Source organism: Sordaria macrospora, chromosome 1 (genome assembly GCF_033870435.1).
Source record: "Sordaria macrospora chromosome 1, complete sequence".
Taxonomy (NCBI): Eukaryota; Fungi; Ascomycota; class Sordariomycetes; order Sordariales; family Sordariaceae; genus Sordaria; species Sordaria macrospora.
This window is the reverse complement of record NC_089371.1, coordinates 8,765,648-8,784,817: the sequence shown is the minus strand read 5'-3', so window position 1 is coordinate 8,784,817 and position 19,170 is coordinate 8,765,648. Positions and strand designations below refer to the sequence as shown.

Sequence of the window (19,170 nt, the reverse complement as noted above, 5' to 3'; positions counted from 1 at the left end):
TTGTCAGCTCCCGGGAACTGTTATTACCAGCAGAGGATGCGTGAGTTCGATAACGGTAAGCAAGGTAAGGTATGTGGAGGTAAGTAAGAAAGAGGAGGGGCAGGTATGAAGGGTAGCTGCGGCTGGTTACCTTACCGAACCAAGACCCAAGTCAAAGTCTCGGATCGTATTAAATGGGGGGAACAAGAACGAAAGAGAGAGCGAGAGAAGGAGAGTGGGAGAGAGGAGGTACAGACAGATGGGTCGGTCAGACAGGCCAGGCCAGACATGCACCACAGATTGTGGGAACTGGGGGACTGGGGGACGGGGTGAGCGAAAATGTAGGAGCGAGTAGTGAATAAGGAGATCTCGGAGAACAAGCTACCAGGAAGGATCCGAAGCTCTTTCAATGTCCTCGGTCGGTCAGCCAGCCTTTACCGAACTGCCCTTCTTGGGTATTCGAGCTCAAAGTACCTCACTTCCCCCCTCCTGTCCCTTACATACGATGATACTCGCGTATTCTAGTCGGTGATAATTTCGGCGCGTTGTCTGCCTTACTCTACCCAACAGTAATTGTTGACTGTTGTTGGGTGGTAATGGTTCTTCTTCATCACCGAAATGAAATAGATCTGCACGAAGGAACTGGGAATGTGCCTGTTCGATTTCCCCTCACTTTCTTCCAGACCAAGACTCACATGCCTCTTTTGGGTCTATAAACGAACTCGGTGGTCCCATTTCTGAAGAAGAAGCGAGTGTGAGATGTGAAGTTCTTCGGGGAACCTCCCTGCTTCGACCCCATAACCTTGATCAAACACATGGGACAATGGGTGGTTGATGGGGGTTTATGTGAGCTGCAGACGCAATAGCGATTTCAACGCTCCCGCCCGCCCGACCGGACGGGATAGCACAGCAACACACAAATTTTTTAAATTTTTTAAATTTTTTTTTTCAAGACTGGGGAGGTAAGGAGGAAAGCTTGGGGACAGAAAAGCAGCTAGGGGCAGAAAGCTGCTGCAGGCAAGCACCGGAACGTTGATCCCACGTTTCACAAAGAGTGGAGGGCCCTAGGTAAGCTGAAGTACTGTACTGTGGGAGTCGGGGGTGTCGTGGTGATATCGCCCATTTTTTGTTGCATATGCTTCTTGTTTGTTTATTAAAGATCCATTTCGGTGAAGTAAGCTCGATGAGCAAGAACGCCATCCGATTTGAATCGTCAAGCCTTTGCGAGTTTATCTCCCATCTCGAGGTCCCGGGGGTCGTGACAGCCACAGCCTTTCTTGGTGTTCAGTCTGTCACAGATCCCTCTCCTCAGGCTGGGCCCATGTCCACCGTGGTCCATGATCCCATGTGTCGTTTCGGATCACCACCACCAAGCAACCAACCGTAGCAGTGGAGATATCTTGTCAAAAGATCCCCCAGTCGGAGTATATCCCTTCCCCTTCTTATCCGGCATTCGGTTATTGTTGACCTTATGCCTCTTGGTGAGTGACCTTCGACGGCCCAGCGCCCCGCTCCAGGCAAAGAGGCGCTCGATCCACTCCCTTCTTCTACCACCATCTTCAATCTGTGCCTCGATGGCGGCGTGGGGGAGGCTGGTCCGAGTCTAGATTCCCCAAAAGGGCCACCGGCCATGAAGACTGAACCATGCGTGAGCGCCACTTTGCTTCTTGCTTGCTGACCGTGCCTCAAGTCGAAGACGGAGTGAAGAGGAAAGACTCATGATAACGACTAGGACATACGCTGGAAAAGGAGTGTGGCGTCTGGGCATGGGCGTGTATCCGCGTGTGTGTGCGCGAGAGTGTGGGCTGGCGGGTTGGCGGACAGTTGAGCACAGAAGCACGATCGGGAGACTCCATGGAGGAGGAAGCCTATCGGACGTTCTTGTTCGTCTTTGTGTGACAGTTGCAGGTAAGTATTGAATCGTTGCTGCAGGTCATCGCTGCCCCATGCCCATCTGTGTCTTTATGTCTCGTCTGTCTGTGCAGTCTTTGATCTCCATTCCGCCCCTGTCCTTGTTTTTGTCTCTTGAGTCTCTGCTTCGGTTGATGATTAGGGTTTTGACTTGGGCTTGGTTTGATGCCCGCATATGCTGTTTGTTGATACGCAAAGTTAAGAATAGAAGATGAACAACGTAGTAGAACTAGCTACTACCGGATGTTTTCTTTTTGGTTCTCTCTTTCGTTGTACGATTCACCGTCGTTGAGTGACCTGAGAGTGTCCCAGCGGCCGGGCCCAGGCCAGACCAGCTCGTCACCAACCGTGTTACTGGTGATGTCCTTTCGTTAAGCGCACCTTCTTTTTTGTCGTTAATCAACCCACGCACACTGTTATTCTTCCCTCCTTAGGCAGGAGTGAGCCTCAGGGTAGCAGCAGCTACTGAGCAATTGTCAAAGGCGGCAGGACCCGTATCATGACAGGCACTTAACCCGCATTAAATGAATAATCCCTTACCTTCCCGAAGGGCGTCTCGTCAGCTGACGCCGGCCAGGGCTGGCAACAAACATTCTCCCGAACCTGACATTGAGTGAAGTACCCACAAATCATAGGCCCGGTTTGTAGATATTGGAATCGGTTCCGTGATTTCCTATAGGCAGACCAGTCAGTCAACCGTTGGAATCTCTAACACAAGTGACATGGACAACATGGGAACATGGCCTTGTCCAATGTCAAGTCCTGAAATTATGGGGGTGCCGGGATTCCCTCTCACCTCCCTTCACAATTCGAAGGGTATGCTGGGGACATGGGGGAAGAAGCAGGTTCCCGTCACATCAGTCCCTCTTTCTTTCCTGGCATTTTCTATCCTTGTCCGTTCTCTTTCTCAACTCTCGTCGAAGAGCAGCTCGAGGCAGGAACAGCCCAACAGTCAACCTGGACCCTTAAAGCAAAACAGCATCGCTCTTCCCAAGCCCACTGCTAGTATCCCTTTGCCCTTGGCTGGGTCTGGTCGGGGCCCGAGCACGGAAGCATCGTGGCGACCAACTTAATGCAATCTGTTGTGTAACCACGATTGGTCTCTGTGGTACCATCACACCATGAGTGATGCTAGGTAGCTCTCGACGCAATCGCGGCGGGGAAAATCTTCAGTCAGGGAAGCCCATGTTGAACAACTGCCGTTGAGATACCTACCTGTAAGACTGAACACTGGCGATTTAGCAGACAGAGTCAGTATTATGAGGTTCCTTAAAGCACTGCAAGTAATTGTTAGTACACAAAAAAGCAAAAAACAAAAAAAAAACAAAAAAAAAGAGAAAGGGGATAAAAGTGGACAGAACAGAAAGACGTAGAAAGGGGACACAGAGTTGAAACAAAATAAACTGGAAGCAGGGAAAGAGGCCTTTTAACTTCGTCCGCTGATTGCCCATCTTCTGCTTCCGACGATGAATCACACCATCTCCCGAGCAGGAAAAGTCAACTAGACAAAACACAACGTCCAGTCCCATGTCCCTTCTCTGCCCCGGAGATGAACGCAGAACAAAAACCCCAAACGGCCTCGGAGACGTCATTTTTCCACGCACGAAAGCCCTCCAGTTATCTTTCGCTTTTATCTGGTAGCCGGCCGGCCAACTTCATGCGGTCCTGAAGATCCACTTCTCAGGAAGCAGGAAGCGCAGAGTAGAACCACATCCCGATCAAACTGCTCCTTCACTCCCCTCTCAAGTTCCCCCGCCCCAAGCCACCCTTCATCCTCGACGCCTTGATTTCCCTTTATCCCTTTCGGATCCAGTGGAAGGTGTGCTTCGACTTCTCCTTCTGACGAGTACAACTTCGCACAAGCAGGACTTGCAGAGATATGATCATGAAATTGCTCTGATGACAGAAGAAAAGTGTGTCAAAACCACGGTTGAGTAGGTAGGCGTTCCGAGCGGAGAGAGGTAAAAAAAAAAAAAAAAAGGAAAGCCTAAAAAGGAAAGCCTAAAAAGAAAAGCCCAAAAAGAGAACCGAGAGAAGTCCAAAAGTCGAGGGACAGAACAGCATCCATTGTACCCAAACAGAATCGCCAACTCTTGAAGTCGAGACTCCCGCTGGTATGGGGGTTGTATTTGTGTATATGTAGTAGAATAGAAAAGAGTCAGAGATGTGTTTCGAGCTTCGTGATCAGAAGAAACTGAGGCCCGGGTCTTACCGACGGCGGGAACACACTAACAGTTCTGCTGGCAAAATGTCATTACGAAACTATTAGGTCTCTTTGCTTTGCTTTTCGGGTGTCAGACCCCTCGCGTTTTCTTCACTCCTTCAATTCAGCCACATTCTCATCTTCCATAAGAACGAAACGGGCAGTGCGATTCACATTAGCGGTCAATCGAGATCCAAGTCTAGGTTTTTGCGTTGGTTGATGGGAGAGTAGAGGGTGAGAAGACTCTCATTGGTCGTGAAGGGGGGGGAGTAAGTGTTGCGGGTTGAGGAAGTTACGGTAGCACAGGTAGGTAGGTAGCTGTGTAGATAGCAGGAGGGCGGAGGGCGGAGGGGGGGGGGGGAATGCAAAGGTATGCACTCCCAGTTGTGAGTGAGCGTCATGGCATGATAACACCGTCACATCATCGCATACCCGAGAAATAAACGGAATCGCAATTGGGAGGCAAAACAAATTCATTCAACTTCATGAAGCAAGATGGAATTCCAAACTGAAGAAGCAAAAACAAATCAAAGCCAAACGCCCGCCAACTCCAACTAAACTAACTAAACTAAACTGAAGCCATGAAACCAAGAAGCCAACATAGGACAGAAAAGGACTAATAGAACACACTAAACAACGACAAGACAAGACAAGAAATTAGTACCAAGATCTTTAGGTCATCTCGTTCGTCACCTTTCCTTCCTTCCATCCTTTCTTCTTCATTTCTTTCCTTCCGTCTCTCTATCCATCTTCCAACGATCCGGTCCGTTTCCAATTTCTTCTCAAAGTTCCTTATCTCAGAATATCACGGCGTCCATCAGGTCATCACATTCAAACCTGCGACCCCATACCCCCCATCATCTCATCCCCTCTCATCCCCTGCGGTACCGGTTCCCTCTGCTCTCTATGCACTGGCTGCTCCCGGTCCCTGGCCACCTGCTTCCCCCCACTAACAACCCTCCTCTGTTTCCTCGGCCTCTGCACCAAAACCTGCGCAGGACAAACAACAACCTCATCATCTCCCCTACCCATATCATCCCCCTTCCTAATAACCAGGGGGAACAGGACCACTCGCACGGTAGCCCTCATCCTCTCCAATTCCTCTGGATCGGGGACCTCGGCGTCTCCGCTGCGTTCATTCATCAAAGCAGCATTGAACGACACTGTCTCGATCAATTCCCCACTTTCATCATATTCTGGTTGAAGGGGAGGGAGCATGATATACTCCGCTCTTTGACAACGCATCTGAATTGACAGCGAAACGGCCTCCTTGACTACACGACGGAGCTGTTCCAGTATGACGGTTTCCTTGTCTGACGGCGGGGGCAGGATCTTATCCAGTGCGTCGAGGATAGCTTGGACGACTGCTTCCGTGTCACGGTCTCGCTGACTCTTGTAGTTTCTTCGTTGGCTGAGCAGCGTGAGGGTAACAGCGCGCCATTGCCGGACTGCATGCACGGGTCCGGTTTCCGACAGTTGTTTCTCAAGGTACTTGAGCCGTTGACGCTGGTCGCGGTCCATGCCGAAGAGGAAACGGGTGAAGACAAATTCGTAAATCATGGTCATAACCATGGACATGAAGACGTCGCGGCGGCGAACGCGGTCGGCGAGGTAGACGTCCACGTCGGAGCCGTCGAGGACGGCGTTGTCGAGGCGGTCGATCAGCTTCTCGTCGTTTATTTCGGAGGTCAGGCGGCAGTGGCGCATGTCGCTGAACTTGGAGAAGCGGAGGACCCATTGCTGGACGTGGGCACAGAGCTGGGAAAGACGCTGGTCGAAGTAGTCGACGTCGTGCAGGTCGAGGAAGTCATCGGCTCCAGAAGGCTCCGGTGACCGGAAAATTTGTTCTTGGTTCTCGATTTCCTTCTGCAGCTCGCTGATCCGGGCAGCTTGGGCGTCCAATTGGGCGCGCAGATGGGCGATCTGGGCATCCTTCTCTGCAATGGCCTTGGTATATTGTTCGTGACCGCCCTGAGCGGCGGCGAGTTCCTCGGCGGCTTTCCTCACTTGCTCTTCGAGTTCGCGCACCTTGTCGCTGTGCTTAGCAGCAATGGCGGCAGTTGAGCTCTTGAAGCCTTCGTATGTTTCCTCGAGTCGGTCGCATGTTTCGCGTGTTTCTTGGATTTCGCGTTGCAAGTTCTCGATCTCGATATTCTTGTCGGCAAGGATGCTGCTCAGCTCGGAGTTGCGTTGGGACAATTCGGTTTCGGCGTCATTTTTGGCTTTTTGCAGCGCGGCATTCTCGGCCATCAACTGGGCAAGTTGTCTCTCCAGATCAATAAGCTGGACACTTTGCCGTTTGCGCAAGCTGGGCGGACGGGCGGGCGATCGCGGAGAGCCCAGGCGACCTTCGCCTAAGCCATCCTGTTTGGAGCACAATTGTGTCAGCCAGCGTGCTTTTCACACAGTTTTGAATGACAGAAAAAAACTTACATAAACGTCGGACACATCCATTGACCCCTTAGATCGGGTGCGGCCTTCATTGGCGACGGGCGTGGGAGATAGTGCGACAGAAAGAGCCCGGGGCGTTGTCACCACAGCAGCTTGTTTGTGTTTGTCTTTGGTGTCGAGGTTCTTGTTGTCGTCACCGGCGACAGGGCTGGAGCTGGAGTTGGTGGTGGTAGTGGAGAGCAAGTGGGTAGTGCCCAATGCCAGGGCAGCTGCACCGGCCCCAGCAAGGACGCTGTTAGCGCTGGTAGCCCTGCTAGTGTTGGGCCGGGGAGGACTAGGGGTGGCTGGGGCCTGGTTTTGGTGGTGGGGGGCAGCCGTCGGCGATGATCCCGATCGGGTGGTGGAGGTGGGAATGGTGTCACTGTGTTGTTGACCACCACCACGCGAGGGAGTTGTTGGGCTGACAGTGCCACCAGCGTTCAGGCTTCTGGAACTTGGTGGTGGAGGGCTCACTGTAGCAGTAGCAGTCTCTCCCTCACCTTGCTGTTCTCCCTCTTCTGCAAGTGTTCCAAGGAATGACTTGGCGGCGGGATCCTGTTGGCTGCCAAAGGAAAGGGAGCGCAGGTTGCCAGTGGCCCGCTTGTCCATCCGCCTGAGCGGGGGAGTGCTCGTGTGAGACCGGCTGCTGATTATGCTACTGGTGGTGCTGCCTGGACTGTCAGGCCGCAAGTTGTTGAAGAAGTTGCTGGCAGTACTCAGCGGCTCGGGAGACCGCAGTCCCTGTCGTGCAACACCAGTGTTGGATGGGATTGGCCGGCCAACCGGTGATGGCGATTGGCTTCCTGAGACTGCTGATTGCAATTGCTGGCTGATGTCCGAGACACTCCGGAAAGCGCCTGTTGGCCTCATCGCGGGGACTCCAAGGCCTGGCAAGGTTTTGGGAATATGTTGCTCAGCAGCTTTGTCTTGTGGTGTTTCCCGCCTTGTCTCCTTGCTGCTGTGTTGCTGCTCCTTGACGACATCCATGTTGACCTCCGTGTTCTGAGGCACTGGTTCCTGGATCTTGGGAGTCCCAGTAGTTCTCAGAGGAGACGAAGGTCCAGTCTCGGTCCGGTCACTGCCAGCAGACGGGCTATTGGCAAAATCCCGTAGATCAACCCCTCTCTCTCGCAGATCCTCCTCCTTGATCTGGGCTTGTCGCTCAAGTTGTTGCTGGTGATACTGCTCGTTGAAGACCGCGTACCGTGGCATCTGCGGCGAGCCCCTGGCCGATAAGGTGAAGCCACTATCACGGTTGGGATCCATGATGGGAGTCCCGTATCTGAAAAGGCCCGTGATGCTGGCTTTGTTGATGGGTGAATCGCCGTCCTGGTCGCTCTTGTGTCTGTCGTCATCCGTTGCCCAATCTTCCTCCCGCAACGTCGGTAGGCTGTTGTAGGAATGCGCGTAGTCTGAAATGGTGGACATGGGCGCGCTGGGGGTTTGTTGATGTTGATGATGGTGAGGTTGATCCGATGTCGCGTGACTGTCTGCGGCCGGACCTTCCCCATGCTTCGTGTCACCACCACCTTCACTCGCCATCGTGTTGGAGCGACTGACGGTAAATGCTTCCTCCTCCGCAATGTCGTCAGGGAAAGAGAACGTGCGTTGCACAACCGGGGGAGGCGAGTGGGACTCTTCCCGACGCTTGCTTTGGGTTGCCCACGGCATTGGCGCTCCTTCCCTGATTGCCTTGGGAAGCGTCTCGGAATCTTGGCGGTCGAGACTAGGTTCGGGAAGTCCCTCAGAAGAAGGCTTACTTGCCAGGCTCTTGGTATCCGCATCGTTCATGATCGAAACCGACAGCACGTCGTCCTCCGTACGTTGTTTGTCGCCATCTCCAGGAATAGCCCTGGGAGTGCCCTTGGCTTCATCCTCACCATGGTAGTCCTCTTTGTCATCTTCATGGTCATCCTCAGACCCTCCTCTCTCACTCTGCCCCTCAAACTCCGAATCTTCATCCTCGCTGTCTTCTCGCTTGTCATCACCTCGCACAGCCGTGACAGGTTTGACTTGGTCGTCCTCATCCTCGCTTCTTTCATTCCCTTCATCACTCTCACTTTCCGTCTTCTCACCCTCTTCATCTTGCTCTTCAGTCTCCGCCAGTTCTTCCACTTTGCGATCATCTTTCGCTTCGTCTTCCTTCTTCGAAGTGTTCGCCACAACCGCAGCAGCGCCGCCAAACACAGCAACGGTGCCGGCGCGAGCGACGATCGCGACACTTTCTGCTTGATGCACTTCATGTTCCGCATCTGGTTTTAATTAGCAATCCGTTTCAATCTCCCTTTTCTGCATTGCAAGGTGTTACTGACCATCGTCATGCTCAAAATCCTCATTGTCGTCACTCTCGCTTCCACTTTCACTCTGCCACTCATCTGGCATGTCATGGGACAATCCTCTATCGCCTTCGACATGCGGCACCTCCTCCTCCTCTGTAGGTGAAGCAGGCAAGTGCACATCCTCGGGATTAACCTCAGGGAAAGACGCGAATTCCCGCTCGGCAGGTCTCAGCTCAGGCGAGTAATGGTACCTCAACTCAGGCGAATGCCAAAACTCAACCGGTTCAACATGAACAGGCGTGTGGACCTCTTCCTCTGGCCCATCATATCCGGGTTGATATGGCGCTGAGTATTCGACGGGGTGCATCATGAGCGGATGAGGATGGGGAAGTTCCCGCTGATAACGTTCACGGTTTTGTTGGGGGCTGACCTCGGGCGAGGGAAGGAGGTCGGCTAGCGGGTCGTAGTCATCTTCCTCGTCTTCGTCGTCGGAGTCGAGCAGAAAGTGTGTTGCTGCTTCTGGTTCACCTTCGGAGTCAAGTTCATGTTCTGGCTCGGGCGAAGACGGGATTTCGATGCCTTTGAGCTCAACAGCAGGAGAAGCAGGGAGCTGGATGTCTTTGGGTACGATGGCAGGAGATGAGGGCAGTTCAATCTCCTCGGGCTTTGTGACATCATCTTCAGCAACTGTCCTGTCCTCCTCTGCCTCGGAGTCAGAGTCAGAGGCGAGCACTGCATCTTCGGATTGGTCGATAGGCGAGGACGGAAGCGCAATATCCCTGGGTTCAATGGCAGGAGATGAAGGTAGCTCGATCTCCTCGGGGCTTGGGACACGAGGAGCTTCATCAGTTGGCTTGTTGTCTTCCTCCGCCTCTTCGTCAGAATCAGAATCAGAATCAGAGGCGAGCTGCACCTCCTCACGTTCGATAGGAGATGACGGAAGCTCAACATCCCTGGGTTCAATAGCAGGAGAAGAAGAAACCTCAACCTGCTCAGAAACAATTCTCGGAGAAACAGGCAACTCAACCTCAAAGCCAGGAGCTTCCCACTGCGAGCGGCCCGTGGCCTCCTCAACGTAGTACCATCTCTGATACTCGTCGTCCCACATAGGCGTCCAGTCCGAGGGCAGGGGCGGCTTGTCAGAGGGAGGATTGTAAGGCGGCGGCGCTGGCCTGGAGCTGTAGCCCGGAACGCCGGGAGGGGATTGAGGAGGCTGATCCATCAAAACCTTGGGAGAGGTAGGCAGCTCGATATCCTGGGGCTTAATCTCGGGGGAAGCAGGGAGTTCAACATCCTGAGGATACACCTCTGGCGTTACAGGACGGTGAGCATCTTCGACCTTGTCAGCCAGATGTCTCTCGCTTTCTCTAACTGAAACTGGAGAAGCGGGTACAGAATATTCTTCGTCTGAGCGATCGTGAAGCTTGGAAGCCTCGGAAGCCTCAGAAGCTAACATGAGTCCAGCTGCGACCAAACCCGTGGCAACAATGGGGATCATCTCCTCCACCGGAGAGGTGGGAAGCTCCACATCTTCTGGGTTCAGGATAGGCTCAAAAGAGGGGATTTTAACCTCTTCGGGGGTGACCTCAGAAGTGGGAGAATCCAAAGGTTGAAGGTTGGGAGGGATGATCTGTCCTGAGTGCAACTGCTGGAGTGCGGCAATGTCGATATCGGTCGGAGTGTGTTGAGATTCCCCAGAAAATACAGGTGACGAAAGGAGTTCAACGTCTTGGGGCTCCAGGACAGGCGACGATGGGAGCAAAACCTCTTCAGGCTTGGTTTGAGGAGTGGGAGAAGCCGAACGCCGAAGATGAGGCGGGATAATTTGTCTTGAATGCAACCGCTGCATCTCAGCAATGTCAAGCTCAACAGATGGAGTCGGGTGGACTTCCTCCTTGGGGAGTTCAGGTGAAGGAGAGCGCTCGTCATGTTCGGACCTTTCGATGACAGGAGCTTCATGTGCTTCAAAAGTCGACACAAAAGCAGGAACAGGAGTAGGTTCCTCCTGGTCCTCATCAGCAGATGTAGGTTCCGACTCCTCCATCACCGTCGACAAAGTCTCAACCCCATGCGCATGCGCAGGAATTTCGAACAAGGACTCGACCTCTTCTTTGTCAGCTCTCGCCTCGGGAGTGGCGGGCTGGATTTCGACACTAGGCAGAGACATTCCTCGTCCCCAAACAGGAGAATTGCCATGTTCATATGTTGCTGGCTCAGGCTCAGGCTCAGGCTCAGGTTCTTGTGCAGCCTTTACCTCAACCCCACGCTCACTGGTCTTGGTTTGTTCAGGCTGCAACTCAGGCAAACTCTCAGGACTAGGCGTAATCTCCATATCCACCCCAGGTGTAACAACCATGGGCACGGCACCGACGTCCTCACCCTCGTCATCCAAGTAGGAAACAGCCAGCTCCAGAGCTTGCGACAAAGCTTGTGAGTGCGACTGTTCCTGTCCACCCGGCGGTGACCCCATCGAGTCTACCGAGCTAGTGAAATAGGGCGGACTAGCACCAGCCGGCTCTTCTTTCTCTTTCTCAGGTTCCTCAGGCTCAGGAACAACAGTCTGACCCAACGAATCCAAATCAACCGGCACCGGCACCCTATTAATAGCGGCGTCCGGTGCTGCCCGACCTAAAAAAGATGACGGTTGGCTGCGAGGTCGGGATTTTGATCGGAATTTACGGTCGTCGGCGAACATCTCGAGGTAATTGGCTGCTATTTCGCGGGACCGGCGCTGGGATTGTTCTTTGAGCAGGACTGAGACTGGTGGCTGTTGTTGGTGCATGGCAGATGGCGGGAAGCGGGGCGTGACGGGTGAGGAACCGCGGTTGACGGAAGAAGACTCAAGGAAGGAAGCGGCGAGCGCTTTGGCTTTTCCGGTGGAAGCGGCAGGCCATGAGTTTCTGGTTGAGGTTTTAGCGGGTGGCGAGAGAGACGCTGCGAGGGCTTCGTTGGAGAGACGGGCTGGCTCGGTGGACCTGATGCGCTTGTGTCTGACTGGCTCTGCTGGCTTGGGTGGTTGGCGCGTCTCTTTAGCGGAAGGAGACGGGGCAGCGGACTTGGGAGAAGATCCTTTGACTGGTATCTCCCTGGTTGAGGAATATGGCATCGGCTTGCGTGGAGCGAAGAGTGTCTCAGGCCCCTGCGGTTCGTCGACTGACTTCCTTGCCTTCTTAACTTCATGCTCTTCAGGCTCGGAAGGCGGATCATGAGTGAAGTGGCTGGCGTGCTCATGAGCAGGCTCCTCCGCTTCGGAAGGAAGCTCCTCGAAGGTAGCACCCTCGGGCAGCTTGACGTTGGCGAAGTAATCGCCCTCATCATTTCCAGCTTCCTCCAGAGGGAATGTGGAAGCGGAGAGAAGCTTGGGAGAGGGCCCATCCATGGGATACAGCTCCATGGGGGCATCCTCAATGAGACCAAGGCCAACCATGGTGGGAGATAGCGCAGTAGTAGCATAGTCGTACTCATCGAAGCCTCTGTTGATGGTGCCCTTGACGGCGGGGTGGACTTCAACGGTATCATCTCTCAGTTCCGGTTCATCGTCTTTTGTTGATGTTGTAAGAAGCTCATTCATGGCGGCCGCAGCGAGTGCTGTTGCTCCTGCTGCGGCGACGGTGGCTGCTGCTATCGACGTGGAAGTTGGAACTGGCGACCCACCAGCCGACCGACGAAGGTCCACATTGGTGTCTGCTTCGCGGCTGAGAATGTCAGCATGATGTCCGTCGCCAGTAGTAGTAGTGGTAGTTCGAGGTATGATGGGGGCATCATCTTCCGATCGCTCGATCGCAGCAGCCACTGGTTTTTCTTGGTTCGCTTGCTTACTTGTTGGAGCCTCCGTGAGTAGGCCGTTTTCCGAGGGTTCTGAATCGACGCCGTCAATAGAGTCAAGGTCATCATTGTCGAGCACCTCCCACTTCTGTGCCGGACTTGTCTTTGAAGTATCGTCCTGTTGTGTTAGTTCCTCAGCACCGGTTGCGGGTTGTTTGCCTTTACCCTCAACGGCATCGTAGAACAGGTCCGAGTCGAAACTTTGGCGGACGGGCTCCTCAATTGGTTCTGGGTCTGATTCGGTGGCAGGTGATGCCGGAAGCTCAACGTCTATGGGCAGAAGAACAGGCGAATGAGAGAGCTCGACGTCTTTGGGTGCAGTGACGGGCGAATCTACGGGAGCAGTGTGCTTGTCATGCTGCTCTTCGTCTTGCTCTTCTGGAACCTCAGAATGATCAATAGGCTCAACCAGAAGCTGCTCCTCTGCCTTTTCAACCACTGGAGAAAACGGAAGTTCCACATCTTGAGCAACAGCATCCTCAGCGGACGGCGAAACCGAACGCTCAACATGCGGAGGAACAATTTGACTTGAGTGGAATCGCTGAAGCTCATCAACGTCCAGTTCCTCCACAGGCGAGGCGGGGAGTTCGACTTCCTCCGCTCTGATCTTTGGCGAGCCGGAAGATGAAGCCGCAAGGTGAATGTTCCTGGGAATGATCTGGGCCGAATGCAGATGTTGGAGTTCGGTGATCTTGGACTCGTCGAAAGGTGATGGCGAGCGTGGCAGCTGAGTCTCTCCGGGCACATCCTCAGTAACAGGAGAAGCTGGGAGCTCGATATCCTCTGGAATGATCCGAAGGTCGGAGACTAGTTGATGCTCAGAGGTCTCCATTTCTTCGACAGGCGAAGGTGCTCGCGGGAGCTCAACGTCCTCAGGAACCTCGCCCCAAGTTCCATCTGCACGCTGAACGTACAGAGGAACCGACAGAGGAAGAATCTGAGCAGAGTGTTCATGCTGCATGTCAACGACGTCCAAGTCCTTCTCCACCGGTGAAGGTAAGCGAGGAACTTCGACCTCGACAGGTGCGATCTTCTCCAGAGGCGAAGTCGGAAGGTCAAGCTCGTCAAGAACCTCACCCCAAGTTGAATCCGCTCGCTGAACGTATAGAGGATGCATCTGGCTTGGATGCAATCTTTGGGTCTCAGAAACGTCCAGCTCACCAACGATCTTTGGCGACGTGGTAGTTTGGACATCGGACGCTTCAAACTCGTCAACAGGTGACGGTGTTCGCGGGAGCTCCAACACATCCTCAACAACAGCCTCGCCCCAGGTTGAATCTGCACGCTGAACGTACAGAGGAGCGAGCAGAGGAAGGCTCTGAGTAGGATGTTGATCTGGCGACACGGAGCGTTGTTGAAGATGGGGAGGAATCATCTGAGCAGAGTGTTCACGCTGCATCTCCATGACGTCCAGTTCCTTCTCCACTGGGGATGGGGATCCTGAAAGCTCAATTCTTTCAAGCGTGGACTTCTCCAATGGCAAAGCAGGAGAGGCTTCAACCTTCTCAGTAATATCCTCAGCTTCACCCCAAGTTGAATCTGCACGTTGGACGTACAGAGGGAGGGTTTGAGCCGAGTGTTGATGTTGCATCTGGACGATATCCAATTCTTTCTCCACTGGTGAAGGTGAAGGTGAAAGTGAGCGCGAAAGTTCAACCTCCTCATGCGTGAACTTCTCCAAAGGCGAAGCAGGGAGCTCAATATCTTCTGGAACAGCCTGGGCCTGGGCCTCGACTGTAGGCGACACGGAGCGTTGAAGATGGGGAGGAATGACTTGGGTCGAATGTTGATGTTGCATCTCGATGACATCTAATTCCTTCTTGACCGGTGAAGGTGAGCGTGAAAGTTCAACCTCCTCAGGCATGAGCTTCTCCAATGGCGACGCAGGGAGCTCAACATCTTCAGGAACAGCCTGGGATTGGGCTGTAGGCGAAACGAAGCGTTGAAGATGGGGAGGGATGATCTGAGTTGAATGCTGATGTTGAAGCTCGGTAATGTCAAAGTCCTCCACAGGTGGAGAGCGCTGAATGTCAAGCTCCTCGGGTGCGATCCTAGGCGAGGATGCAGTTGAAGTTGGAAGCTCGTTCTCAGTAGGAGCAGCATTTGGCGAAGCGGGGATCTGAACCTCTTCAGATACGATATCCTTTATAGACGAGGTGGGAAGCTCTGCATCTTCAGAAACTTCACCCCAAGTGGAATCTGCACGCTGAACGTACAGAGGAGGAATCTGGTTCGAGCTTTGAAGCTCGGTAACATCCACCTTAGGTACAGGCGAGAGTGAGCGCGAAAGCTCGACTTCCTCGTGTGTAGATTCAGCCAAAGGTAAAGTAGCAACCTCGGCCTTTTCGAGCACATTATGAGGCGAAACGGAGCGCTGAAGATTAGGCGGAACAATCTGGTGCGAATGCAAGTGCTGGAGTTCATCGACATCCAACCCAGTAGGCTCAGGCTCACCAGGCGAAGGTGATCTTGGGGCCTCGATATCCCCTGGCGCAACCTCAGTTATAGGAGAAGCAGGAAATTCGAGCTTTTCCGGAATAAGCTTGGGCTCTTCGGCAACAACTTGGGCATCTTCAGCAACTGCTGTAGGGGAAACTGAACGGTGAAGATTGGGCGGAATGATTTGCCGGGAGTGCAAGTGCTGGGCCTCATCGACGTCCAGACCAGCAGGCGATGGCGAGCGCGGGGCCTCGATATGCTCTGGTGTAACCTCAACCTCTTCATAAGCGAGCTCAGTCAAGGGAGAAGCAGGAAGCTCAATATCCTCCGCAATAGTCTCGGGCAAAGCCGGGGATTGTGTCTCTTCTGGAATAGGTGCAGGGGAAACTGAACGGTGAAGATTGGGCGGAATGATTTGCCGGGAGTGCATGTGCTGAAGCTCATCGACGTCTAACTCGGCAGACAATGGCGAGCGTGGGGCCTTAATATGCTCTGGCGTAGCCTCAATATCCTCTGGCGTGGCCTCGGTTACGGGAGAAGCAGGAAGTTCGACCTCTTCCGGAACAAGCCCGACCTCTTCGGCAATAGTATCAGGCGAAACCGCACGCTGAAGACCAGGCGGGATAATCTGCTGCGAATGCAAGTGCTGCATCTCATCGACATCAACATCAACATCCAAATCCTCCAAGTCCTCCACAGGTTCCACGTCCTCAACAGGCGAAGGCGAGCGCGGGAGTTCAACCTCCTCGGGAACGGGCACAATCTTAGGCGAAGGCTCAGCCTCGAAATCGTTGTCAGATTGTTCACCAACGCTTTGCTCATCCTGCTCAGTGGCCTGCTCAGCAGCTGTAGGGAGGTCCATCTCCTCGACTTCCGCTTTGGTCATATGCGATTCGGGCAAACCAGTGTCTCCGGACATGATTTTGGGTGAGTCTAGGACTTGGGTTTCGGGCGATCTGGGCAGTTCTTCAGACGCGGCGGGGGTGCTTTCTTCCACGGGCGAGGTTGGGAGTTCGATGTCCTCGGGCGCAATCTTTGGCCAGGATGAGTTTTCGTAGATTTTGTCAGATTGGTCGCCAAGGCTGCGGGTGACTTGGTGAGCGGGAGTTGGGAATTCGACGTGCTGAACTTCGACCTCGGGAGAGCTGGGCAGTTCTTCAGACGCGGTGGGAGTGCTTTCTTCCACAGGCGAAGTTGGGAGTTCGATGTCCGCGGGCGTAACCTTCGGGGAAGATGAGATTTCTTCGTGGATGTTGTCAGATTGATCGCCAAGGCTACGAGTGACTTCGTGAGCGGGAGTGGGGAACTCCACGTGCTGGACTTCAACCTCGGGCGACATGGGGAGTTCCACGTCTTGGGGAGAGATCTTTGGTGAAGTGGAAGTCGAAACCTCGGTGCCAGTAGGAATCCCAGTGGTAGGTGGATGTTCGAATTCGTTAGACTCAGTCTCGACAGGTGACTGCGGCAGCTCAATATCTTCAGGCAACTGAGCGGCAGTGGCAGTAATCGGGAGCTCCATTTCTTCATATTCGGCCTCAGGCAACAGCGGGTTTGGCAATCCCATATCTTCGGATGGAATCTTGGGAGAAACAGGGTGTTGCACTGTGGACGAAGGCGCAATCTTAACGGTCTCGACCTCAGGTGCAGGCGAAAGGACCGCGTCCCTTGGGATGCTCTTATCGGAAGACGGAAGCTCGGCGTTCTCAGAGGCGATATTCTGCTCGGTAGGAGTAGCTGGGAGCTCAATATCCGCGGGTGTAATCTGGGGCGACGATACCGACTCCTCCTCAGGTGCAGGATAGACGGCCCTTTCCTCAAGGGCATCCTTAGTTGAAGGAACCGAGCGTTCAACAGGTGAAGAAGGCGTGAAGTCCATTGCCGCCTCAAGTGCGGGGGACAGGACTGCGTCCTCGGGTGTACTCTTTGGTGAAGGGGACGAAGCAGGGAACTTGGGCGACTCGATAGTTTCCGCCGCAAACTCCTCCTCCAGGGGAGAAGCAGGGAGTTCCACTTCCGCTGGTGAGATTCTTGGCGACCATGCGAGCGAAGAAGAACGCGAAAGTTCTACGTCTTCAGCTAGCTCAACAGTGGGCGATGAGGCTTCAGGATACTCCTGCTGGATTTCCCTATGCTCAACAGTACCCTCGGGCGAAGAAGCGTATCCATCCTGGGGATCATCACTGAAGCTCCGTTCGTATTGCTCAACATCAACCGGTGACCCTTCGTCGTCATCATCCACAAACTCATCCCCAGGTGAGAGCGGCAGGCCCTCGTCGTCAGAGATAGGCTCAGGCGAGAACTGGTAGCCGGGTACAATATTAGGCGAAGGCAAGAGTTGAGGATGCTGCGGAGAAGGCGGAAGCTCGGTGTTTTCGAGCCTGACCTTGGGCGACGTGGGGGTTGAGATTATAATGTTGGCGGTCTCGTGTGACTCGGTCGTGATTGGAAAGTCCTTATCTTGATTATCGGTTTTCGGCTCAGGAGAGGGCGAAAGTATAAGCTCGGGGGAGGTTGGGAGCTCTACATCCTTAGGGGCCACCATAGGCGAGGAGTGCGAAGATGGGAGTTCTGCATCCTTGGGAAGTTCGGTGAATGATGGGGACTCGGCTCTTTGAATCCCAGCTTCAGGAGAAGGAGAACGCGAAGGTTCATGAGAATCGGAGAGGTCTGCTAATTCATCGGCGAGTGTCTTCTGCGCTGGCGAGGATGGGAGTTCTTCAGAGTCTCTGGGGAATTCAGCGAAGGATGGAAGCTCGGCGCGTTGGGCGTCGACAGAGGGAGAGGGAAAACGTGAAGCCTCATGGGAGTCAGAATCAGAAAGGCCATCCAATTCGTCGGCTAGTGTTCTCTGCTTTGACAATGACGGGAGATCCTCTACTTCAGAAAGCTCAGGCTCAATGGCAGCAGTTGGGATCACTGCATCATAAGCCTCAACCGCGGGAGAATGAGAAACCAGGCGCTCAGTGGAAGTCGGAAGCTCTACGTTTGGAAGAACCATAACAGGCGCAGCTGACCAGGTCGAGGTTGTAGTATCTTGAAGGAGCTCGGTAATAATTTGAAGTTGCTCCTCTAGAGGCTCAACATCAGAAGGCGAGGACTGTAGTCCCACGTCCTCTGATCTGATCTCGGCCAATGTTGGCATGTCCAGGGAGCTTGGGACAGCCATTAGAATTGGGGGCTCTGAGGCAGGTTGAGCATCGGCAGTGACCTTGGGCGATTGATGAAGTTCGTTATGCGAAGGAAGTTCTCCATGAGAAGATAGGTCGACGATAGGTGTGGATTCAGCCTCAGGGGCAGCCGCGTTAAGCTCCACTTCCTCAGGGGAGTCAGGGGTAACCTTCGGTGAGGGCGGGAGTTGGATCTCAGTGGGTCTTATCTCGGAAATAGGGTGCTGGTGCTGGTCAAGGCTTAGTTCAGATGAGCGAGCGTCGACATGCTCATGTTGTTTAGCCTCATGTACGGGCTGCTTGGTGTCGCCGTCAATGTCTTGAGTGAGTTGGCGATGAGGCTCATCGACAGCAGGGGAAGCCGGCAACTCCACCTCCTCCGGCCTGGGCACAGCAGTGACAGTGTGCGCGTGCGGCGCCGGTGAGTGAGGAGATGGAGGGAGCTCCACTTCTTCAGGCTCAGTCATTCTAAATGAAGAAGGGGAAGAAGAAGAACGAGCAGCCGCGCGTTGTGACGGGGCATGCTCGTCGTGGGTGGCTTCAATAGCTTCGGTAGTAGCCTCGGAAGCGGTAGAGGTAGTGACAGCAACAGCAACAGCAACAGCAACAGCAACAGCAGCGGTTGTAGTGGCGGTAGTGGCAGTGGCAGCGATAGGGGTAGCAATAGCAGTTGGAATAAGGTTAGGAGAGGAAGGAAGTGGGGGAAGGTCTTCTGAGGGTAATGGAAGCTCTTCTTCAGAAGCACCAGACATGGAAGAGCGGGAAGAACAGCAAGGAAGTGGGGGAGAGGAAAGGTTAGCCTCAGAAGTTGGCACCAGTCCCAAGGCTTCGGGTACCTGAGAATCCTGAGCCTCAGGCGTGAAAAGTGGGATGTCTGATTGCTGCCCAATGAACGGTTTGTTTTCCTGCAGGATTTGGATTAGCACAAGAGATTTCA

The 19,170-nt window shown here is 53.8% G+C and overlaps 1 protein-coding gene across 1 annotated transcript in view; it reads right to left on the bottom strand.

Moving 5' to 3' along the window:
* Positions 1 to 4,924: 4,924 nt before the first annotated feature.
* Positions 4,925 to 19,170, bottom strand: part of SMAC4_04816 (uncharacterized protein) — a gene marked incomplete at its 3' end in the record, with an annotated part of 35,057 nt that continues 20,811 nt past the window's right edge. The window contains exons 10-12 of the mRNA XM_066090188.1: positions 8,836 to 19,138; positions 6,527 to 8,775; positions 4,925 to 6,457 (exon numbers count right to left, since the gene is read on the bottom strand). Coding sequence (XP_065945914.1) covers positions 4,925 to 6,457; positions 6,527 to 8,775; positions 8,836 to 19,138 — 14,085 coding nt within the window. The remainder of the gene's footprint in view (positions 6,458 to 6,526; positions 8,776 to 8,835; positions 19,139 to 19,170) is intronic.